The 18,046-nt window shown below is 39.8% G+C and overlaps 3 protein-coding genes across 7 annotated transcripts in view; all 3 read left to right on the top strand.

Annotated features, from left to right (window-relative positions):
- The window catches only part of LOC146506120 (GTPase IMAP family member 2-like), a 126,549-nt gene extending 120,534 nt beyond the window's left edge, over window positions 1-6,015 (top strand). The window contains exons 1-6 of one of the 3 annotated variants that reach the window (XM_085180051.1): window positions 831-928; window positions 1,795-1,993; window positions 2,782-2,825; window positions 3,290-3,349; window positions 4,068-4,676; window positions 4,877-5,681. In XM_085180051.1, the coding sequence (XP_085036177.1) occupies window positions 2,810-2,825; window positions 3,290-3,349; window positions 4,068-4,676; window positions 4,877-5,097 (906 nt within the window). In that variant the 5' untranslated portion in view covers window positions 831-928; window positions 1,795-1,993; window positions 2,782-2,809 and the 3' untranslated portion in view covers window positions 5,098-5,681. The other 2 variants (XM_085180052.1, XM_085180050.1) reach the window with 2 other exon arrangements.
- LOC146506118 (GTPase IMAP family member 8-like) overlaps window positions 857-18,046 on the top strand; it is a 26,716-nt gene continuing 9,526 nt past the window's right edge. Inside the window, exon 1 of one of the 3 annotated variants that reach the window (XM_085180004.1) lies at window positions 857-928. In XM_085180004.1, coding sequence (XP_085036130.1) covers window positions 910-928 — 19 coding nt within the window. In that variant the 5' untranslated portion in view covers window positions 857-909. Of the gene's footprint in view, window positions 929-16,149; window positions 16,896-18,046 lie in introns of those variants that run through there. The other 2 variants (XM_085180006.1, XM_085180007.1) reach the window with 2 other exon arrangements.
- On the top strand, window positions 6,048-12,602 carry LOC146506119 (uncharacterized). The gene is made up of 2 exons (XM_085179984.1): window positions 6,048-7,153; window positions 7,288-12,602. Exons 1-2 carry the CDS (start codon window positions 6,157-6,159, stop codon window positions 9,375-9,377), a joined length of 3,087 nt encoding a protein of 1,028 aa, XP_085036110.1. The 5' UTR covers window positions 6,048-6,156; the 3' UTR covers window positions 9,378-12,602.

Raw genomic sequence — 18,046 nt, 5'->3', positions numbered from 1 at the left:
GAAGCAGTCCTGTATAATTATAACCTGTATGTACACTTGGCCACCTTTACATGATATAAAAGTACAAGTAAAAACAATCTGCTTTAAAACACATCATGAAGCGATATAATTACACAACAATAAGCTCACACGACTCTCACAGAACAACAGTTATAAATTTGCATAAATATCTGTTTCATGGCACAGTGAAAAAACACTTTGTTAAGGTGCAGATGGAGATTGTTGGACTCTGTCTCACTGGGACAGTTGTGAGTGTAGAATACCTGTTATTGTTATTGTAGAGTGAGATCATACTTCAGATTTTTAGTTCCTCAGAAACATTAGAGGAGTATTTCCCAAAGTCACAGATCACTGAGGACGACACTCAGCATCGCAGTTTCCTCCTCAGTGATGCTGACAGACACAAGCTGCAGATGCATTAAACTGCAGTTTACTGAAGAATCAAGAGCTTATTCTGATAACTTAATGTTTTCATTACTTAACTGTATGGAGTCATTTTACTTATAGTGTAAAAGTCTGTCCGTGTGGTTCAGGGTCTGTCCTTAACAATGATGCTGTGTTTGTGTGAAGGCTGCTTGTGTGCAGCAGCATCTATATTTGAAGCATCATCTGCTGTGATTTCTACAACCTGGTGTTCAGATTCACTTTTACAGCTCAGATGTAAATAGACTTTATACCTTGTGAATAAATTACTTCAAGTTTTCACTCCATATGATACAGAGGTGGAAGTCACCTGCAGCTCGACTGCTTTCTGAAGATACAACATGAGGTGTCGTGTTTGTGAGTTCGACGCATTAACAAATGAACGTTTTGAACTTTTCTCTCTTCAGGTTCTTAAACCCAACAGTTTGTCTCCAGATGAGTTAATAAATATCTGCTCATCTCGTCTGTTTCCAGCAGAGCGGCAAAATGGCAACTGCAGAAACAGGTGAGTGAGTGATGCAGACCCATCCAGAGTTAGCCTGGATGATGTAATGTTTCTCACTGTGCGTATATTCAACGCATCAGTGTCTGATGTTGTGTTTGTTACTTGTAATCACATGTGTAGGCTTTGTTTCTCAGTAGGAAAGTGTTCTGTTACTCTATAATAAATACATCTTGGCTTTCTCCAGCTCTCAGCTTCAGTGGCGTGCTTTCATGGCCATCACAGTTATGGATATTTTCCTTCTTTTCATCAGTTTGTGGACATCAGAGTAATAAATATGATACGTGGAATATATCTGAGTAACAGCATGCAAAAAGAAGAAAATGATAACGTTTAAGTGAACATTGACCACAGAGTAGATAACATTCACTGTACACAGATAAACACAGACTTCTTGTTACCTTGTTTAATTTGAACAGAGACAAACTCATCAAGTAAAGCCTCTAAGCTAGGTGGGAGGAAATATTAGAGAGTAACCTGACCTCTCAGAGTTCTCGTATATGCAAATCTGGAGGTTTTATTTATGACCTCAGCAGTGATGGTCAGGGGTACTCGACATTGCTGTTGGATGTGATTGATTGATTGATTGTCTGTACACACTGCAAAACAACTCAGAGTTCAGAAACTTAGTGTCAATAGGGGCCCAATATGTGACTGTGGAGACAGCAGAGCAATTTTCACAAACTTTATTTACAAGTTTAAGCAAAGGAATAAACTTGGTGAGGGATTCAGGGCTTGATGTTTGAACACGACTTGTAGTGTGGAGATCTAAAGCTGTAACTGTGGACAGAGGAGTGTGTGATTAGCGTGGGTATGAAACTTCTCCAGGCTTGAATGTATTTGAAAGAGGAATATGACTCATGTTGCAGGCAGAGTTGGCGACACTTTGAGGAGCAGCTGAAGGTCCGGGTCAGCTGAAGAGAGCGATGCTGGGCTGACCCGAGTTAAAAGGGATCCAGTGCAAAGCGGTGGCAAGAGGGCAGGCAGGTGTGATACTGAAATCCTTCCCAGGAGTCAGAGCGTGAAACAGGTGCTGTGACCAGAGAGCTGTAGCACAAGAAAAACAAGGTGGGTACATAGACTAGAAGTAATACACACAAACATCCTGAGACTGAAAACCCCACAAAGGAGGGGGGATGGGGTTGGGGTGGGTTTCTGCTCTATGGCAGGGATGTCAAACTCCAGTCCTCGAGGGCCGGTGTCCTGAAACTTTTAAATGTCTCTCTGCTGCAACACACCTGAAGAACATTAGTAGGTCATTAGCAAGACTCTATAGAACTTATATGTGTTGGGTATATGATGACATGTGCAAATCCTTTAAATGAGTTTTTCGAGACACTGACAAATGAAGTATTTGTTGCTGAAAAACAGTCATATCTTTGACCTGCAGATAGTCTGTAATATTAGATAGAGATCAGGTTTCTTTGTAACTAATGATAGCAACATGGCCAAATGACACTGAGAATAACCCACTAAGTAAATGCTGAAATAAGGGTGGATGATCTTCACTAGACACTCAAATGGAAAAGTTTTGGATTTCAGTTTGAACCCCCCCAACTTTATTCTTGACTCAAATAAGGAGAGTTCATTTGGAAGAACTGAATATGATTCATTGAGAGTACTTTCATTCACCTTAAAGTGAACAACAGTCTGAAAGGGACTTTCTGCCATGTTTTACAGGCAGTCATGCTTCTGAAGACTAGTTTTTGTTCGCTTTGTTGTGAATATTTACATAAAACCATCCAAGTGTCTGTATCCAGCACCGTCTGTGCAAAACTCCTTCGATGTCAGAGGTTCAAACATGAAAAACAAACAGTTTTCTCTGTCATTGTTGTTTTTTCTTTTTAACTCCACAGTCAGTGAGTTCTGCAGCTCAATGACAGCATGGCAGCAGCATCTGGTGAGTCTTACTTTGTCACACTTACATGCAGTAACTGTGAGTTACCTCCCTCTACAAGCACTTTTTGACAATAATTTAATTGTTTCTTGGTTTCTCCTGTTTGGAGAAATGTGAAAAAAATGAAGAAAAAGTGATTATTAGAGGATAAACGATGTGACTACAGGTTAATATTTTACAGCAGATCTCATCTGAGTGTCTTTGCTGAACCAGGATGCTGTGTTGCATGTAACATGCTTTAACAATGTGTTTAACCAATAACGTTTGTCAGAATGTGTTTTCTGAAAATTAACAGTCATGTTTAATAATCTTTCCCAGAACTAATGTGATCTGTTCATGCAGTCAGCCGTTGACATTAAAAGTGCTTTGCTCCATATGATGTAGTCATTGCAGGATAACACGTCTTAATGCATAAACTACTACTACTAATAATAAAAGGAGAGTTATGTATTTCTTTATCTTTGCAGGACCACAAGACACTTTTCCCAGACGTCGCAGGAACAGCATCGAACTTCTGCCACCCATCAGTGAGTTTTTAAAGAAAATATTATGTTTAAAGCAAACTTTAACTGGGCAATTTAAGGTGGAACACATTAGAAAGGAGCAGGTGAAGACAAAATATAGCAGGAAGTGTGAAGCCTGTTTGGAATAATGAAAACCCCTATTGCACGGATTCTGCTTTCTCTCTTTACATTTAAAGGTCATATAATGTATAGAAAAGTGAAGAAAACTATTTTATGTAAACTTTTGGGGTCATTTCTGGGAGAGGTTACAGCAAATGTCTCCTTAACTTCATGTTAACAGATCAAACACTCAGGATACCAGTGTTTGTTTATGTAGCTCTATGCCACAGACATGAAGTTGGTGCAATTTATTGAAACTGTGATGTATCCTGTGACAATGATGCTCAAAAGAGATTATAGAAATAAAATTGTTCTGAACAAGAAAAAAAAAAAGGTCTTTAGAGTCTGTGGATTTAAAACTGAGCTTTTAATAGACTTTATGTAGTATTCTCATATATGAATATATATCTATGGTTCAGTAATGGTCCATAAATACGAGAAAAAATAACACATATTTTAACAGGAGAACAAATTTTCACTAATTTTCAATGATTAAAACTCAACGGTTACAGGGGAAAACTTATTAAAAATAAATTACAACCTATGATATGATAATGTTGTTGCTGCTTGTATTAACTTTGAAAGATTCTTTGTTCAGTGTTTGTGTTTGCTGTCATTTCAGTGTCTGAGCTCAGAGCTGTCCTGCTGGGGAACAGCTGGTCTGAGAGGAGCTCAGTGGGGAACTTAATACTGAGAGAGAACAAGTTCAACCCTGAGGAAGAACTGGACCGATGTGTGAGAGTCAGTGGACACGTTCAAGGGAAAGAAATATTTCTCATCAACACTCCAGATCTGCTTCATCCAAACATCTCAGAGGAGAAAATAAAGGAACATGTGAAAAACTGTGTGAGGCTCTCTGATCCTGGACCTCATGTGTTCCTGCTGGTTCTACAGCCTAAGGACTTCACTGAGCATCAAAAAACAAGACTCTGCAGAGTCCTGAACTTCTTCAGTGATCATTCCTTTGATCATTCACTGGTTCTGATATCACCACCCAGAGAGAGGCGTCTGGGTTTACGGCATAGTGTCATGTATCATACACCTATACAGGAAATGATGCAAAGATGTAATAACAAGTCACTGCAGCTTGAAAACCTCAACATTTGGGAGTTACTAGAAAACATGGAACACATTGTAGAAATGAACAATGGAACACATGTGATCTGTCAGCACACCAGCACTGAACAAAGAAAAGAAGCTCCTGTTACTTTGAGTTATCCTCAGCCTGTTGGTAAGTAAAAAACCCAAACTCTATCTGTAGATATTTTAACATAAAGACACCTTATGAAAAGTGCTCAGAAGGAACTATCCACCAAAAACATGAAGCAGCATTTACTGAAGATGAAAAAAGTGAAGAAAGACCAAAAGGCTTTTAGGATCAGTCAGACTGTCTGAGAGTAATTTCCTGTTTGTATCTTTGCTCCTTTACAGGACGTAGACTCTGCATTTTGCTGTTTGGAGGAAACTCAGCAAAGACAGAACTCTGTAGCTTAGGGCTGGGCGATATGACCCAAAATTCATATCTCGATATTTTTTACCTGGACGGCGATATAAGATATATATCTCGATATTTTTTAAGCCATAAAGTAAGAACAAAAAGAGAGTTCTTAGTCAAAGCTGTGTCCCAGATGTCACACAGGCACTTTTATTAACATAGAGCATAGATGTACATAAAATTTACTCAAAAATAAATTATGAGCATTTATTAAATAATAATGCTCCATAAATAAAAGAAAACTATGTTGTTTTTGTGCATAACAAAAAGCTCACAATTGTGCAGTCAAAATGTAAACTAAAAGACGCAGAGCATAGTAACAAAGACAGATTTCACAGCTGCTCTGTTCCCAACTTCTACTGTGTGACTGACAGCATTGAGTTTGAAATCCTCTTCGTAACCACGTCTCTTAACAGGTGCCATTTATGGTCCTTATACACAGTAGGGTAATATTACGTTGAAGCACAGTACGTATCACTCCGCGAGGCTCCTCGGTCGCCGTAATGCTCTGACAATCCATCAACCGGTGCAGCACCGTAGCTTAGCAAAGTCGTACTAAAACATTTTTGACAGATTGCTGAGCGCTGTGTACCACATAAAATCGGTTCGCGGCCATCAAGCACAACCACAATTCATACATAAGGCGCGCTGTCAACTTTTGAGAAAATGAAAGGATTTTAGGCTGTGCAGCGCCTCTGGGCTGCATGGCGTTAGCGTGGTTAGCTCGTTAGCATGGTTAGCTAGCTAACGCGTTGACGGCGTCCAGCCCCACGCACGGGGCGATGCGCAGTAACTCGTTAACGGAGATTTGCCGTGTACATCTTGTGGCTTCCTGCAGGTGAAGCGATGGGGGAGGAGGGGGATTTGTGTTCAGTGAAGGAGGGGCGAGGCCGAGTAATGTTGCATAAAGACAAAAGTGGACGAAAGAGAGGCAAACTTGCGGCTCCACAAGTATAGTTATAAAGTAACATAGACTATATCGATATAAAGGATATTGTCACATCTTATATCTCGTATAAAAATATATCGATATTTTTTAAAAACTCGATATATCGCCCAGCTCTACTGTAGCTTTATTGTGAAGAAAAAAACTTCCCATTATCCAAGTTTCATTCAAAACAAGCAAGTTTTCCATGGAGAGTGGAGAGGAAAACCTTTAACAGTAGTGAAAACTCCCGACTTCTTAAGTCTGTCTCTGAAAACGGTGAGAGAAGAGATGAAGAAGAGTGTGAGTCTCTGTCCTCCTGGACCAAATGTTCTGCTGCTGATGGTGAAACCTTCTGATTTTACTGAAGAGAAGAGAAAAATTCTTAAATTCATCCTGAGTTTTCTTGGTGAGGATGCCTTTAAACACTCCGTGGCGATCATCACAGATAAAGAGGAGACTAATTATTCTGTTACATCACTCCTCAGAGACTGTGAAGGTAGACACTACAACATGATTGAAAATAATCGGGAACAGTTAATGGAGAAGATTGAGGACATGCAGACTGTCCTCAAAGGAAAATTCCTCACAGTCACTGAAGAGACCATCAGACCACAGTCTGAACCGATCAAACCATCTCTAAACCTGGTTCTGTTTGGGAGGAGAGGAGCAGGGAAGACGTCAGCAGTCAAGGCCATTTTAGGTCAGACTGAGCTTCATTCAGTCTCCAACTCATCAGAGTGTGTTAAACATCAGGGAGAGGTGTGTGGACGTTGGGTTTCCCTGGTGGAGCTGCCTGCCTTGTATGGAAAACCTCAGGAGGCAGTGATGGAGGAATCACTCAGGTGTATCTCCCTCTGTGATCCTGAGGGTGTCCATGCCTTCATCCTGGTCCTACCTGTGGCTCCCCTCACTGATGAAGACAAGGGAGAGTTAGAGACCATCCAGAACACATTCAGCTCTCGAGTCAATGACTTCACCATGATTCTGTTCACCGTGGACTCAGATCCTACAGATCCAGCTGTTCTTAACTTTGTGAAGGAAAACAAGAACATCCAGAAGCTCTGTGAGAGCTGTGGAGGAAGATCTGTTGTTCTCAACATCAAAGATGGGCAATTTTCCAAGATGTTCAAAATACTAGAAGAAATGAGTTCTAAAGAAGACAAACTATGCTGTTACACAACTAAAACATTTGCACATGCACAAATAAAAAAAATAATGCAACAACAAAAACAAATCACTGAGTTGCATGAGTTGAAGTGCATGAAAACCAAAATCGCATCCAGCTGTAAGTAATATAAATGTTTATTTTTATATACCAATGCCATTGTTCTGCTCATTCTTATTCTGTTCTAAACATGACATATTTCCATCTATACAGTTCAAACTGTCAACTAAACTCCGTACCTCCTCCTTTTACAGGTGATGATGAGGAACAGAGCCCAGACTGTCTCAGGATTGTGCTGATTGGGAAGACTGGCAATGGAAAGAGCTCTTCAGGAAACACAATACTAGGAAGAAAAGAATTTAAAGCTGAATCAAGTCAAACATCAGTCACTAAATGGTGTCAGAAAGAACAGGGTGAAGTGGACGGTCGTCCTGTTGCTGTGGTCGACACTCCTGGTCTGTTTGACTCAACTTTGACCCATGAAGAAGTTTATGAGGAGTTGATAAAATGTGTCAGTCTCCTGGCTCCAGGACCACATGTCTTCCTGTTAGTGTTACAGATTGGTAGATTCACACCAGAAGAGAAGGAGACAATGAAATATATCAAGAAAGTCTTTGGGAAGAATTCAGAAAAGTTCAGCATGGTTCTTTTCACTAGAGGAGATGATCTGGAATATGAGAAGCTAACAATAGAAGATTACATTGAAACAAAATGTGATGACTCCTTCAAGAAGCTGATCTCTGATTCTGGAGGAAGATACCATGTGTTCAATAACCGTAAGGAAAACCGCACACAAGTGACTGAGCTGATAACAAGGATTGACAACATGGTGAAGGAAAATGGAGGAAACTACTTCACCAATGAGATGCTGCAAGAGGCTGAAGCAGCGATACAGAAAGAAATGCAGAGGATCCTGAAGGAGAAGGAAGAAGAGATGAAGAGACAGAAGGAAGAACTTGAAACAATATATAAGGAGTCGATCCAGTCGATGAAAAAAGAAATGGAAAAACAGAAAGCAGAAATTGATCAGGAAAGAAAACTGAATGACAAACAACTAAAAGAACTTCAGGACAACATTCGCATTCAGTCTGAAGAGAGGAAGAAAGAACAAAAACTCAGAGAAGAAGACGACAGGAGGAAGAGAGAACAGGAAGAACTTCAAAGACGAGAATGGGAACAAAAAATACAAGAACTGGAGGAAAAACTAAAATCAGAGTCAGAATCAAAGGAAATGATTGACAAAGAGTGTGAACATTACAGAGAGAAAATAAGAGAGCAGCAAGAGACTTGGAAGAAGGAAAGAAAAGAATTGGAGGAAAAACGAAAACAAGAAGATGAAGAGAAAGAACAGAAAATCAGGGAGCTTCAAGAAAAATACAATCAAGTAAAAGAAAAATTTGAACGTGAGAGAGAGGAAACAGAGGAAAGGATAAAAAGAGAACAGGAAGAGAAGCGGAAAGAGTTAGAGGAGAACTATCAGAAAGAAATTGAAAGCATGCAGGAAGACATGGTGAAGTTTAAAGAAGAGGCCAGAAGAACAGCTGAAGAGTTCAATGAATTCAGAGAAAAAAATCAAGCTGAGCTAGAAAAACTCATGGAGGAGGTGACGGATCTAAAGGAGCAACATCAGAAAGACATGGAGGGAAAAATGGAGGAATATGAAAGATTAAAGGATCTGTCAGACTACAAAGAAATTAGTCTGAAGCAGGAAATAGATGTTCTGCAGGGTAAACATAAATCAGAAATGGCTGATTTAGTCCTGATGCTCCTGAGTCAAAAGCAGGAAAACAAGAAAAAAATAAAAAGCATGCAGGAATCACACAGAAAAGAGGAAGAGAAGCTTAAAAAAGATCTTTCAAATGAGAACAAGAAAGAAGTAAAGGAAGAAATTGGCAAACTAAAGAAAAAACAAAAAGAAAAAATGAAAGGATTGAGGAAACAGCTTTTGACCCAAAACAAAGACGACTGGGAGACAGAAAGGAGAAAGCTGTCCATCCAACATGAAAAAGAAATTTGTGATTTGAAGCAAACTCTCTTAACAAACCAGCAAAAAAATAAAAAGGAAAAAGTAGGTCAATTAAAGGAAAAACATGAGCAAAAACTGGATGATTTCAAACAAAAGCTTCTGAAAGAAAATGAAAAAAATGAGAAAGAACAAGTGGATGAGCTGCAGAAGGAACAGGAAAAAGAAATGAATGAACTAAAACAGAAACTTGGGACCCAAGATGGAGACAGTACCAGGAAGGAACTGGAAGTAATGCAGAAAAAACACGAAACAGAAATTAATGAGCTGAAAGAAAAACTTCTGACTATAGAGGACAAACAGTCCTGCTTTGTCTCATGAGCAAAACTGCAGACATCAAGAGAGACATTTCATTCATATCCTTTAATGATGTGACCGTGCCAAGTATCACTATAACACATTATTGGGGACATTTTGGGACTGAAGCACTTCTGGAACCAGCTTCAAGTGGACGTTAAAGGGACTTTAGTGAAACCAAATGAACTTAAGGACTTAAAGGCTCTTCCATTCTGTCTGTCCCTCTCGCTCTTTCTCACTCACATTCACTTGCACACAGTGTAAATGCAAAAATAAGATCATATAGCAATAATCAATATCTAGGATCATTCCAGCTTTTGACCAGCATCATGGAAAACAGAGTTCAGGGGAATGGACATATTTATCTACACTTATGATATAAACTCGCAGTATTTTCTTCAACATTACCTACCACAAGACCAAAGCTGATTCAGCTCACAGAAGTAACAAAGACAATCAATATCTATAAGCATGGAACAAAAGAGAGACTCGTTATCAGGTCCTCAGCCTGACTGGATGGGGTCACCACTCCAAACAAATACACTCATTATAGAAGTCCTCATTTAACAGCTGTTTCTGATGAAACGACCTCTACAGTGTTGACCCTCCTCATCCACTGGAGCACAAACTGGGTGCAACACAGAGCGAACACCACTGATACAGGAAGCAGAAGAACATCACATCAGGAGTAACTGGGTTGGCTGTTGGCTTCGTGAGAGCTTCAAAGAACTTACATTTGGTCATGTGAGAGTTCCTGATGACCAGGTCTTACTCATGGGGCCAAGGGGTTCAGTGTGTTGTGGTCTGGGCAGCAGTGAGAGGTGGAGTCTGATTCCCGGCTGCTTCAAATGGATTTAGGGACATAGAACCTCACCTTTCTGATGGACCTTATTCTCTGACATTACCCTTGGTGAGGTGGGTGGATATACTTTTATACTTTTATACTTTTGAGTTGTGGAATAGTTTCTGATTGTCATTTTACAGATGTACTGAACATCAGTTATAGTCTTCTTCCCTGGTTAACGGGTTTTTCCTTTTCACCAAACTGTAAATTTTTATGTTGCATCATTTTTATTAATGCTTGTTTTATATGAATTCTTTTGATATTTTAGAATTAAAGATGATTTGAAGTTATGATTCACATGGAGATTTAACATTAATTACATTTTATTATCCTGTTTGTACGGTTTTCACCTGCTCTGTTGAATGATGCAGGAAAATGTAGTTTTGGCTTTTTTCTGCATTGATAAATACTGACTGTGTGTTTCATTTGTGTTTACACAATAAAAACAAAGAAAATGCAAACTGAGGATATGTGTTTCAGAATGAAAGTAATGAAATGAAAATAAAGGACAGAAAATATTCACAAACTGTAGCAGAGAAAAATAGTTTGTGGATGATCGTGATCAGCTGAAGAAACACTTTGGGAAGCGCCGTGGGCAGATGTTGTTGCTGGTGTTCTAAAATCTTTCAGGATTTTACTGCTAGCACACACTAATACCTCAGCATATAGTAAACAACACAACTACACCCAAACAGGTCTAAATCAAACAGCTAACTGAGGCTTAACAGTGTTGGAATATAACTGGAATAAACCCCAATGTTCATTATTAGAGTCAGGTCTATGAAACAGAAATCACATACAAATGGAGTGGTTTTGTTTTATTACAGAAACCGTAGACTAATGAGCAGTGTTGGTCAAGTTACTTGAAAAAAGTAATCAGTAACTAATTACTGATTACTTCCGCCAAAAAGTAATCCAGTTACTTTACTGATTACTTATTTTCAAAAGTAATTAGTTACTTAGTTACTTAGTTACTTTTTAAAAACACGATTTACAACCTGAATAGGTGATAAAGTGATAGATCTTTCAGCCCAATTCTACTTTTTCTGCATAATCATCATACAAAATGTAATCAAATGGAAAAGTCTCTTTTTAAAACTTGTTTTATTAGTTTTAATCTTTTAACTTTATGCATCAAGCAAAACTTTAATTATCTGCAACATTCTCTGACTGGAAGAAATTAGTTTAACATTTAAACCTATTTTCTGCACATTCCAGCACATAAAATAAAATAGTTTGTGTGTTTACACTCAGTCTTTCAAATAGATGCAAGTAAAACACAGCAGAAAATAAATAAAGTCAAAGACTAGCGGTCCTGTTGCTCTATTTTCACCTGTAAAGCAGGAGTGGGGTAGGCGGAGGGTTACCCTGGTGCAGGTGTGCAGCGGTCAGTGGAAGAATCCGCGAGTTTCTCTGTGAGTTTCCCATTACGTCGTAGCTACTCGGTGCTTGTTTGGAAGTTTAGGGTTTTTTCGCTGTAAAAAGAAGTTTTCTTCCCACGCACAACGGACACTAATGTTTTTGTCACTTTTTATGGAATCAAACTCAAAGTAAGGTCAGTACTTCCACGCTTTAAACGCTGCACGCTCATACTCTCTCTGCACTCGATATATGATCCATTGTTGATCTGCACACAGCTGTTGTCACCAACGTCGCACTCGCTTACGTCACTGTCATGAGACATTCTCGCAAAAAAATCACGGTTTTAGTAACGCAGTAACGCAGCGTTCCTACGGGAAAGTAACAGTAATCTAATTACAGTTTTTGCAATAGTAATCCCTTACTTTAATCGTTACTTGAAAAAAGTAATTGGATTACAGTAACGCGTTACAAGTAACGCATTACTGCCCATCTCTGCTAATGAGTAAGTTATGTTACAGTGTAACCAGCTAATGCTGTTAAAATGATCACGATATGTAGGAGTGTGACTCAGACATGAAGCTCACATACTGTATGTTCTCTAAGCTGTTTACTGTCTCTCCCACCATCAGAGCCATAAATCCTTTTTAGACGTACTTGTTGGGATCTACTTGCAAACAGTTACGCTGTGTGTGATCATGAGCTCAGCTCCAACACAGGCAGTGGAAATGATTAAAACAGCTGCATTTAGTAGTCAGATTGTTGACATATTAATCTAAATATTATCGATTGTAGGATTACTGCTGATATATCACACCTACAGAAAATAGTAAACAGCCAGATTAAAAATGGTGTGTCAGTCTTTTGGCTCGCAGGCTGCAGAAACTTGTTTCTACTGGAAACTTGGTGGTTTTGGTCTGTTTTTCAGACGTGTATGATTTGACTCACTGTAAGAAAACCTTTGGTAATGTTTCTGTTTACATGAAGATGCCATTCCAGACCTCAGCAGGTGAGGCACATGATAATTCATTTATAAGTGTAATACAGGTAAATAAACTGGTATTTATGAAGTGTGTTTGTACAAACTCAGCACTAAGAAGACGTTTAAACTGCAAATCTGTTGGTTTCTCTGTGAGTGACATTTAAACTTGGAGCCTTGTGGGCGCTGTTCATAGACTGTATATAAAGGATGGACACAGCCACCGTGAACAATGGGTTTCTGAACTCAGAGGCGTTTTAGAACGCATGGCTGCTGCCATGTTGGATTTTTGGATGAGTCAGTGAAGTGCCAAGCTATCAGCAACAGCTGGCAAGCTTAGACCTCATTAGAGCAAAAGATAAAAATAAAATCAGAAAAATTTCACTCGCCAAAATTAAAGCGCAGACTTTGTGGTCACACGGCACATCCTATCATCAGTCAGGTAATTCCATTAAAAAGCTGAAGGGATTATGCAAGGCTGCTATCCTGTTTATTTGAGTGAAACATCTGAACATGGGAGTTTGTTGGAATCCTCTCACTTTTGAAGCTGCAGTTTTCTTTCAGGCACTGACGTTTTCGTCGCTGCATTCAGGCCTGTGGGACGTCTCTGCTGCTCGTCTGGCACAGGGCTCTGACTTTGACCTCTGACCCATTCTGCACATTTTTAATGTTGTAATGAATGAAATCCTGAAACCAAACTACAGAGAATAAAACTTGAAAGGTGACAAGTTAACATTTTAATATTCTCAATGTGTTCATATGAATATATAATATCTGACTGTTTCACTAACAGAAAGCTTCAGTGTATACCTCGGTACATTTCTGTGTAGAGTCCCATAAAGAAGAAGAAGAAGAAGAGAGAGAGCAGCTGTGAGGAGAAGAAGCTCGAGCTGAATGATGTTCATGATGAACGAACTGTAAACTGGTTTAACCGATGGACTCAACACCCTCACTTCCTGTTTTCTCTTCTTTCACTTTTATCAGACATGTTGTGTTTTATCTTTAATAAGATGACCTTTGAACACAGAATACTGACAGCAGGAAGAATTATCAACATGATGATATTTAGTAATTTTTCAGCAACTCTGGATTACTGGGTTTGTTGTATAAAAGACCAGAAACGTCGTAACTTTAGACATCCAATGCACACATAATTACAAACTATTTCAACACACGTTAAACTATTTTACAAATGCATAACCCAACACTAATCCAATTCAGGGTTGCTGGAGGCTATCCCACGTGTTACAGAGTGAGAGGAGGGTACACCTGGACAGGTGGCTTCCTGTCACAGGGCCAACACAGACAACTACTCACACCTATGGTCACTTTAGTAAAACTTATGAAGAAAGAAGCAGTGATGAATCTTCATGCACAATAAAGTCTAACACACATGGTTAGTGCAATAATTTACATGCAAGGATGTAAATTGTTTCTAGGACGGATGCTTGTCTGTTTTGAAGAGACTGATCACTGTCCATTCGTCAGGTTTCATGCTTATTGTGTATTTCTTTCATGGACAGCCAGGCTGACCACATAAAGGAAAACGACCTGCAGTCTTTGGCAGGTATGAAGCAGTGAGATGTGTGGGTCACACTGTGAAAAGTGGAGAACAAGGCAAAATGTAGGTCTTTGAAATTGATGCCATTGGTGTATCTACAAGGAGGCTGAGGGGTACAGAGGCTGCTGCCAGTGTTTTTATATTTACACTTTTCAGCCAAGTAAACAGCTGTTGATATGCTGTATGTACGACCTTCTTCTTCTTTCCCTTTAAAGCTCGCCACAGCAGGTCATCTTCCTCTATCTCCTCCTCGGTCACACCAACACTCTGTTCTTCTTCACTACATCCATGAATCTTCTCTGAGGTCTTCCTCTTTTACTCCTGGCAGCTCTGCCTTCACATCCTTTCCCAGTATATCCTCTATCCCTCCTCTGCACATCTGCAGCTTTGTCTCCAAACTACTGAACCTGAGCTGTCCCTGTGATGCAGTCCTCTCTAATCCTGTCCATCCTGATCATTCCCAGTAAAAATCTTCCCGTCCTCTGCCACCTCCAGCTCAGCCTCCTGTCTTTTAGCATCACAGCGGCTCTCACAGGAGACCTTTCTCAAAATCATCTTGTAAATGTTTCCAATTAAATTTATCAAGAGGTGTAAGACCTTTAGGGTGCTCTGCTTCACACATCGTCACTTGTATATTCATTCCTTTCGTCTCCAGTAGCCAGTGTTGGGGAGTAACGGAATACATGTACCGCCGTTACGTATTTAAAATACAAAATATGAGTAACTGTATTCCGTTACAGTTACCGTTTAAAAAGGTGGTATTTAGAATACAGTTACTTTGTTGAAATAAATGGATTACACGGCGGTACTTCCCTGTTTCATATTGTGGCGGGTCAGGACTGTTTGGGTTTTGTTTGACAGCTACGTTCTGTTGTTCCAGGCAGCGTTACGGTTGCCATGGTTACAGGGTGACGCTCTCTCTCTGCGTGTTTCCTGGGTGAGAGAGGCCTTTTTGTTGTTGTGCTAAGCTAACAGGCAGAATGCTACAGGTATAGCTCTAAAGAATGTAGCATCATAGGCAGTGTAGTCCGTGCTGCAGGGAGAATGGACTGTCATACACGTTATGTGTCTGTGAGCGAGTGAGGGAGAAAAAGGAAAAGTACGAGCTGTCATCGAGCAGAAACGGGAGCTGGAAGTATGTAAATATAATAATAACCACTGCAGCCAAGAAGAGAGCCTGACGAGCCCAGCTGTAAGTAAGCTATTAAGACTCGACTGTACACCGTGTTCGTGTTTTCCTCTGAAACAATAAGTTCTGTTGGAGCAGCCTTTCAACGCCTCTCTCTGTCTCTGCTAGCAAAGTTGACCCAGACAACAAAGTAAAGCTAGTTTTCAGCTACGAGCCGACACAGAACCCACTGTATTAGCCAGAGGTCCCTTTACTACGGTTCGGAGCCGCGGACCTTCAGTAACAGTAATAAATCACAGCAATAGTACATTCATGTAGTTGTAAACAGCATGATAATATATTAAGTAATCCAAAGTATTCAGAATACGTTACTGTCATTGAGTAACGTAACGGAATACGTTACAGAATACATTTTGGGGCATGTAATCTGTAATCTGTAATGGAATACATTTTAAAAGTAACCTTCCCAACACTGCCAGTAGCTCCCAACATGTACTCTGAGTGATACAGGTCCTTTTGTGGGCCTCAGCTCCACAGTTATGTCTTCTCTTTGGAGGAAGCTGGGATCCTCAGTTCAGGATTATGCAACCTAAATGATTCTGTTAATGTTTCACCTCCTGTGCTGAGAGAGTCCAAAAATCCACTTTGTTCGGTCACGTGTTTGTCGGATCTTCTTGCCAGTTTCGTGTTTCATTGTGTAGCGATGTTTGTGTTCTTGCTTTCAGGTCCTTTCAGTGAACATTTCAAAGCAGTCAATAATACAGACACATCTATGATGGGCACTGACACAAGTCTTCAGTGGTGCTCCTGGAACTGAGATCTTAAACAAAAAACAATCAGGGATGAAGAAGATTCATTTCAGTCTCACGAGCAGTTTTTTTTAAAGGAATCAGGTTTGTTGCAGAAAAGACTCCACAAATGTTAAAACTACTTGTAATGTGGATTATGTGGGCACTCATATCACTGCCTCGACTTCATCTTCATCCTTTTCAAATGCAGATTCATCAAATGTTCCTGATCTGGTTTCTTTAAGCTCACGGTTCTCCTCACTTCACTGCATTTCTTTTGTAAACTTTCACTTGTGTCTTTTTTGTTTTGCTCATCATCAACACCTGGAAGTGTCACAGATGATTTAAATCTGAGAGCTGCTGCATCCTGCTACATCTTTTCCTCCATCCTCTTTTCCTGCAGCCTGCTGTGCTGCTCACACCTCTGCACGTCTTCCTCCCTCTTCCTCTTGTTGGTGGCTGTTGTGCTTGAGGAGATGGAAAGAACTCAGACAGACACGGACACATCAGGTGTGTCACCTAAAAAAAACGCTTTCTATTCAGTAAATGCTAAAGTACGAACACGTGACAGTTTTCATGAACATCTGTTCTCCCATCAGAGAGAAATCATCCTGATGGAGAGTTTTCACACGGACAGAGTAAGCACACGTCTGAGCGCGCAGTGACGCAGTTCTCTTTTTTTCTCCTGCGAGTGGGCGTGTCCTCCGACGTCACATGAACCTGAACCGTAGAAACTTTAATCCTGCAGCTCTGAACCTGCGCGACAGCGTCTTCATCCAGGTAACATTTATCACAGACAGCAGAGAGAAGCAGGCTCAGACCCGCCGTCAGACTTTAACTGTGAGAAACTTTCTGTGACCTCGAGGTGAATTTTCGGTTCAGGTAATAAACGCGGAACATTTGGACCGGAAGTAAACGATATAGTTCATGTCGTATTTTGTATTTTTGTCTGTAAATCTGTGAAAGTAAGATTGAACCGGTGACTTGATTAAAAAACGGGATAAAATACAGAAAAACCTCATGATTACATCACATCTCTGTGACAGTAACACCCGAGGTTCGCAGGGAAGACGCGGAAATGCAGCGTCATAACACAAGAAAACCTGCTTTCACTTCTCTGCTCGCTCTTTGTCATTTAAACCTGGTTAAAGTTAAAGCTGAGGAGTTCAGTGCTTTTGTGAAAGGTTTGATCAGGAATCAGGAAAAGTAAAGTCTGTCACTGTGTCCTGATACAGGCCTGTTCTGTGTTCTTTGGATCAGAGGCTGTAGAACCAGCTCGGACCGTGTTTGGTGGTCCTGATATGATTCATGGACTTAATCTGCTCTCTCTGTATAATCTCTGTATAATCTCTCTGAAATGATGCGACTCAAGGATTAAACTGAGATAATTATCTCTGTTAGGCCTCCGACACCATTTTAGATATTAGAGTAGGAGGAGCCAAGTTTTTTTTTTCTTGAACTTTATTATCATGTATACTTAAACATTATTGTCCATTTTTACCTGCGAAAATTAATTTAATATTTATTTTCTCTATATAACTAAGTTCTGTTTTACTTTTGTCTGTTAATATGTTTTTCAAGTGTGACTACTGAATAAAATAAACAGACTGATGAAGCTCTGACTGTAAACAGCTGCTTTTGGCTCAGTGGGGTCACCACAGGGTCGCTCCACGTGTTTGACTTGGCAGATCGTGGGGTTGTCTGATGCCTCCCCACAGGACTCGCATCAGGCAGGGCTCACACACAGCTTATAAATAAAGTTTCAGAGAAAAAAGAACAAAATAAATGTTCATATAAAAGAAGTGAGAAGCAGTCCTGTATAATTATAACCTGTATGTACACTTGGCCACCTTTACATGATATAAAAGTACAAGTAAAAACAATCTGCTTTAAAACACATCATGAAGCGATATAATTACACAACAATAAGCTCACACTACTCTCACAGAACAACAGTTATAAATTTGCATAAATATCTGTTTCATGGCACAGTGAAAAAACCACTTTGTTAAGGTGCAGATGTAGATTGTTGG

The sequence above is a fragment of the Neolamprologus multifasciatus genome, chromosome 12, assembly GCF_963576455.1.
Source record: "Neolamprologus multifasciatus chromosome 12, fNeoMul1.2, whole genome shotgun sequence".
NCBI classification, from domain to species: domain Eukaryota; kingdom Metazoa; phylum Chordata; class Actinopteri; order Cichliformes; family Cichlidae; genus Neolamprologus; species Neolamprologus multifasciatus.
This window is presented reverse-complemented; position numbering and strand designations above follow the sequence as displayed.

Bases quoted from the DNA above. Each gene is read 5' to 3' on its own strand.
- LOC146506119 (XM_085179984.1), top strand. From the start codon at position 6,157: ATGAAGAAGAGTGTGAGTCTCTGTCCTCCTGGACCAAATGTTCTGCTG. The intron at 7,154-7,287 runs GTAAGTAATATA...CTCCTTTTACAG, and splicing joins AACCAAAATCGCATCCAGCT to GTGATGATGAGGAACAGAGC.